We start from the raw sequence: 6,768 nt of genomic DNA on the forward strand, positions 1-6,768 counted from the left end.
TGCCATATTGCATAGCAGACTTGGATAATCTTAGAACATTACATTGTAAAGAACTGGAATCAGTGCCATCACTGGAAAAGCTCAAAAATTGATACATTTGGACCTCACAAATACTAGAATTGAGGAAGTACCCCAAGGTATGGCAAGCTTAATCAACCTCAAATTCCTAGATGATTTCCCAATTCTGAATTGTGCTAGAATAGTAACGAAGGATAAAATAGAGGAGTTTCCTGGAAGACTTGCCAAGTTTTATTTGTCTCAATAAAATAATGTGTGGAACCAAATAAAATAATTCTTCAATTATGGACCAAAGCCCTTGAAGCGCAAAGATTGTTTGACAACAAATCGGACAAGAACATTATTAAACAAACACAATTAATCCTGAGTGATTCCAAAAGTATCAGCACATTATTAAAATGATTATATCTATATATAATCTCCTTTTCACCCACTCTTGGACGGCCATTACAAGTACACGTCTCGAAAAATGAATATTTTCCTCTTCCTTTTCATCGTCAAGATCCAGTTGAGTTTTTCTTTAGATCCATATGCCCAGCAACAGCTGGATAGAGTTTCAAAGCTGCCAGGGCAGAATTTTAACGTGAGCTTTGAACATTATGCTGGCTATGTTACTGTCAACGAGGAATCTGGGCGAGCACTGTTTTATTGGTTACTTGAGGCGGATGAGGACCCTTCTTCTAAGCCTCTTGTTCTTTGGCTCAACGGAGGTCAGTGGATTTTTATTTTATATTTTTTCAGTGAGTCTCTTTGTCCTTAATCTGAAAATTGCTAACGGAAAATTTGACTTGACAGAACTTAAAACAGTTAATTTATTATTATGTTCATTTTAGAACAATTATGTGAGAATTCGGTCGTTGAAATTTAAGCTGGATTTTTCCTGAGTCACTCAATTTTATTTTAAGAAAAATTATTTCATTTTTTTTAACAGTTTGACATTTAATATAGTAAGCTATCGTTTTTTTCAAGTTCGATTTGATTTTAATGTCTGCTTCATCATATTGTCGTCTACATCACATATAGTGATATAATTGAAATAAAAATTAAATCCAAAATTTAATAATTTAAGTAAATTTTGTTTAAAGTTGATTGACTCGAGTCCTTTTATTGACGTACAGTTTTAGTACTGAAATATACATTTAGAAATCAATCCCATTAATATAAAAAGGTTAAACCCTAACCTTAAGGGTCCCCCACCACCCCTGCCCTGGAGTATTGTGAGGGAGGTAAATCGTAGGTTATGCCTCCAAGGGTACAGGGTAGAAAGCTGCTTGTACACTTGCACTTACCCAAGAGTCAAATCCATATTTCAGGATTCGAAGCAAAGCTGAATTTCTCCACCCTCCCCTTTTACTACTTGGAGATGTGTCCTGGGGGCAATCAATCCCATTAATATAAATAGCACAGAAGGAAGAAGAAGAGGAAAGAAGCCGAGTGATGAAACTGACGGATTGAGCACTGTTTGACATAAGAGTTTTCGTTATTGGATTAAGATGACTTAAATACTGGTACTATAACGAATAGAACATATGATACTATAAAGGGCAAATTGTTGCGGAGGAGGTCCCAAACCTTTTATTTTGTTGCGGAATAGACCTTAATATTTCATTTCTGCGGCAGCGATCTCAAACTTTTTACTTTAATGGTAGCTGGAGTTTTGTCCATAATTCAGTTAGTCAGCACTGAAATTTGAATTTTGACTCAAACGAGATGAAGGGTAAAAATTTATATTTTCAAAAAAAAAAAAAAAAAAAAAAAAAAACACATCTTTAGGTGGATTCTACAACTATCAATGCCATTACTTTAAATTTTTATAAAAATCAAATGTTGTGCTTACCTGCAAACATAGAAATGAGCTCTTGTGTGACTGTTTAGTACATATATTACAGTATCATACGCTCATAATTTTCAACTAGCTCATATTAGCAATATTTGAGTTAAAAATATATATTTCCGACACACATTTACCCCTCAATAGGAACACTTCGTTGTTTTTACATTCTTGTCTCCTTGTTTTCTAGTTTTCTTCTTTTCACTTTACTTTTTAGCAATACTTTGCGCGTGATCTTTATAACTTCCCGTGCTTCTGGAAATGATGGATTAGATAATTGCTAGAATTTTCTATTAGGAGTCTGCTGGAAGTCAATCTAAAATACTTAAATTCAAAGTGGCACTTCTATAAAATTTCATATAGGAATTGCCTAATTCTTTTCTCATATTGCAGCTGCAAATGTATTGTTTCTTGACTCTCCAGTTGGAGTTGGTTTTTCATATTCAAACATCACCAATGATCAACTGAACAATGGTGATAAACGGACGGGTAATGGTGTCTTTTCTATAGCCCATCTTGATTTTTCTTTTATTTTTTATTTTGTTTTGGTATGTACAGAAGATTGATTTCAATCTCTTGGAATGCAGCTGCCGACAATCTAGAATTTTTATTGGAGTGGTTTAAACGTTTTCCACAGTATAAAGGAAGGGACTTCTACATCACAGGAGAAAGTTATGCAGGTGGGTGATGGTGAACTTTCTTAATAACCAAGGAAGAACTACCTTTTTGCAATTTATGACTGCTGGGTTTACTTATTGTAACTAGTTGCTGAGAAGAGAAAAAAAATTAAAAACTGAAACTATCACTTAACTTTGGTGGTCTTGTTACCATATGTCTGTTTTAAATTGTTGTCTATGCAATCTACAGGGCACTATGTACCACAATTAAGCCAAGCCATTGTGAGGCACAACCATAAAAATGGAGAAGTCATCATCAATCTGAAGGGTTTTATGGTATGGGCTTTCTTTGCTTGATATTTTAGATCTGGAGATCATATGCTCATTTGGACAAAATTAAATATGTAGCTTATACTTTAATGCAGGTTGGAAATGCGCTAACAGATGATTTTCATGATTACTTGGGACTCTTCCAATTTATGTGGTCTGTTGGTATGATTTCTGATGAGACCTTCAAGCAGTTGAATGTTTTCTGTGACTCCCAGTCGTTTATACATACCTCAGGGCCGTGCGATAAAGTTCTTGATATTGCTGATGAAGAAATCGGAGATATTGATATGTATAGTATCTTCACTCCCCCATGCACAGCCAATTTTAATAGATTTAGTCGCCTATTAAAACAGAAAAAAGTAAGTATTTATATTTTTTACAATCTCCTTTAATGACTGGACGAGTTTATTCTGTTGACCAAATTTAAGTTCTTCAAATTTATACGTGAAAAAGGAGTGTTAGTAAGTCACTATATTTATCAGTGGGTAAAACAGGTATGTAATGAACCCTGCTTCTGCCTCTTGATTGTTTGTGCCCTATTTAAATCGAGGTTAAGAGGATTTTCCGGCAATGTGGGAAGTTTATTATTTTTCTACAAGCGTTGTTGCTCGTCAATTTATAACTTTTTACCATGAATGTTTCTACCAGACCATTAGATTGGGTAACAAAGTGAGAATTAAAACTCAGGACAGTGTCGAATCTTCATTTGGAGTATGCTTTTGCAGTAATCTTTCCTACATATTCTCAATGGATAACTAATGTTATGAAATTTCCTGTAATAGAAGGTTGGTCTTATCAGAAGAGCATACGATCCTTGCACTGAGCAGCACTCAACTGTCTACTTCAATCTTCCCGAGGTTCAAAATGTTCTTCATGTTCATAAAAAAAATTCCCCGTCCAAATGGGAAACCTGCAGGTATAATATTTATGTTTGGATTGGGTGATCATCCTACAACTATAGTTGTTTTATTTTATGATCTCATTTTTGCTTGCAAAGTAAATAATTTGAAATAGATCTTAGATATAAACAAAATTAAACTTATTCATTATAAAAATGCTGGTTACCACTGCCTGTGCTAGCGACAACTGTAAGTTCTTGAGTTTCAACTTTATTTCCTTAACACATTCTTAACTTTTCGAGATACTGGATGATGTCTAATAAATAAGCTTTTTGGATGATATATATTCGAGGGAAAATTCTGCTGTATGTTGACATGAGCAATTACTTTTAACATTAGTTAATAAGAATGCATTTAAATTGGACCAGTATTATTTCTGAGGCAAAATTCTCAGCTCCAGAATATATTAATGCTGTAAATTTTGTCCGTCTTCAATCATGATTAGACCAACTCATTATTGAGATATCTTGCCCCTCAAATACATGGAAAGATGCTAATGATACTGTTGCTTCAATCTCGTCCTATATAAATGCTGAAGATACTATAGACTGCTAGTCTGCACGCTTAATAGCTTGCAAGGACTATCAACTGAAATTCTTACTTGTCCTTTTGATTTTCTTTATTCCTTATCTTTTTCTTTTCAACGTTTTATATTGTGGAGATTACATTTTAAATGCATTACAAACTATTGATGTAATTCGGAGGGTTAAACATGCTATACAGTATCAGTAATTTTGGCTTTTAACCTTCTAATTAATAAGCAAGCATTATTAACTTTTGAAAAAGACACAAACTAGATATCTTTGGCCGTTGTTCTGTACTTCTTGAACATAACCTAGAAGTCTATGTGAACATATAGTATTTTTGATTCAGTTGGAATAGTTGCGCAGAGATAAATAAAATTTTTTCATTATATAACTTCTAGTGATTTTCTAGGCATGCGATATTCAATACATGGTTATTGCATTTTCTTGATTGATATATTTTATAGAGAGAGCAATATTCACAGTCATATGTTTGCAGTGAAGAGGTGAATGAAAATTGGAAGGATACTCCTATGTCAGTGCTGGATATCTACCGTGAGCTTATACCTTTGGGACTTCGTATTTGGATCTTCAGGTTTCCATCTGTTCCCCATCTCAATCTTTTCTTTGTTTATTAGTCTGTACTAAAGGTACTAAAGTTTATGCCTACATGTTAAGAGGATTTCTGCTTTTCTTTGTTTCTCTCATGCCTAGAGGTTCTTACACGTGCCCCTCATTCTCATTCACTTGTTGCTAGAGTTATCTTCCAACCATGTATCGATACCTTACAATTAAAAAGTTATGATCGAATTTGTCAACAAATTGCTCCTTTCCTGTTTAATAGAACATAGAAAAGTTATCCGTGTTTGTGGCAATTTTTGACAGTGGGGATACTGATGCTGTAATTCCAGTTACATCCACTCGTTATAGTATAGATGCTCTGAATCTTCCAACGACTAGTCCTTGGCGTGCTTGGTATGACGATGGCCAGGTTATTTTTCTGCTTCCTTCATCAATCTTATTCAATTTAACGTCATTGCTTTATCAAAAATGATAGAAACTGTAACGCGTTAAACAGGTAGGGGGATGGACACAGGAGTACAATGGGCTAACTTTTGTGACAGTGAGAGGGGCAGGCCATGAAGTTCCCCTGCATAAACCGAAGCAAGCCTTGACACTTATCAAGTCTTACTTATCAGGAAACTCTATGCCAAAACTGGAACAAGTCAGTGATTTATAATTTATCGCCCGAGCTGACAATTACAAGAATTGGCGATGTAACCTTAATTCTGGGAAACAATTAACTGGACAATGGGCCTGACATTTTGTACTTTGGAATTTGCTGTGAACAAGAGTTTCGTTCTTACTTTGACTTATCTTGTGACAATAAGTATTTAACTTGTAAAATTAAGAGGGAAAGCATAATCTCCTAAATGACTAAATGACAAGGCTGATTAAAGTATTAAAATGGATTGAGAAATCTGCTACCCAACAACCATTTTTTATGTTAATTCAATTTTTCAAAATGTAATAAAAGCATTTCCATTGGTCCAAATAAGTAGAAACTTGCTTTCTAGAGAAGTGCTAAACTTCTATATTGGCAGTAAGCGATCATAGCATCGTCGATGGCTGTCGATAACATTATCAGTAACTTTGATGATAACTTTGTCATCGATAATAGCTGACAGATGCATGTTGATAATAATTGATGATACAAATGCTAGAGTTTTGTTAATAAAAACTACTTTTCTATCGAAGATGATATTATCTTTGGTCATCATATAGGGTACGTTAGTAATTGCTGATCATAAAAATCAATAATGATACTGTCAACAATCACCGATGGAATGTTTTACATTGCCTATTTGATCTATATAATTTTTATTATTATTAATAATATTGTTGACATTCAGCGATAGATTTTTTAGTGATCGTTTGTTCTATTTAATTTTTCATATAATTTTTTAAAAGCCCCATAAATAATGCCCTTTAATTTTTGTGCCACGCATGGTTGTAGGAATTCACATCGATCAATATAGAGACTTGGAGGGAATGTACAAACTCTTACAAGAAAAATCGAATTGCTAAAAGTCAAGCTAATGTGCGTGCAGAATTACAAAATGCAACATATCTTCCAGGGGAAAAATAATGCAAGAGAGAGGTTGAAGAATGTGTTAGTAATGTTGAAAACAAAGTAACAGAATTTGATACCCTGAAAAAAGTAAGTACAATGCAAAAGATTCTAATTTTTATACATGAAAAAGTTGACTAAACAGGTTGAAATAATGACCAAGTCACGGACTTCTTGAACGAAGTGATTTTCTGCATTCTTTGGTCATGTTAATTGGGTCACAATCTCTCAAGGGTTTAGCATTTACAAATTGCAGATTGACATTGTCCATGCCTTGTAACTAGATTTCTCATGTGAGAATGACAAGAGGAAAGGGGAACTAAAATCTTCGAGACATTAAGGGAGAGATTTGTACTTATACTGGACGATGTTTGGAAGCAAATTTACGTAGAGAAGATTGGCATTTCTCTAGAAATGA

The 6,768-nt window shown here is 34.0% G+C and overlaps 1 protein-coding gene across 1 annotated transcript; it reads left to right on the forward strand.

The window, feature by feature from the left end:
* Window positions 1-466: 466 nt before the first annotated feature.
* LOC111399929 (serine carboxypeptidase II-2-like) lies at window positions 467-5,595 on the forward strand. Its single transcript, XM_023027414.1, has 9 exons — window positions 467-770; window positions 2,243-2,338; window positions 2,437-2,529; window positions 2,717-2,802; window positions 2,892-3,155; window positions 3,579-3,712; window positions 4,719-4,814; window positions 5,105-5,210; window positions 5,298-5,595. The coding sequence occupies exons 1-9, from the start codon at window positions 488-490 to the stop codon at window positions 5,457-5,459; spliced, it is 1,320 nt and encodes a 439-aa protein (XP_022883182.1). The 5' UTR covers window positions 467-487; the 3' UTR covers window positions 5,460-5,595.
* Window positions 5,596-6,768: the final 1,173 nt, after the last annotated feature.

This window comes from Olea europaea, chromosome 9 (genome assembly GCF_002742605.1).
Source record: "Olea europaea var. sylvestris chromosome 9, O_europaea_v1, whole genome shotgun sequence".
Taxonomy (NCBI): Eukaryota; Viridiplantae; Streptophyta; class Magnoliopsida; order Lamiales; family Oleaceae; genus Olea; species Olea europaea.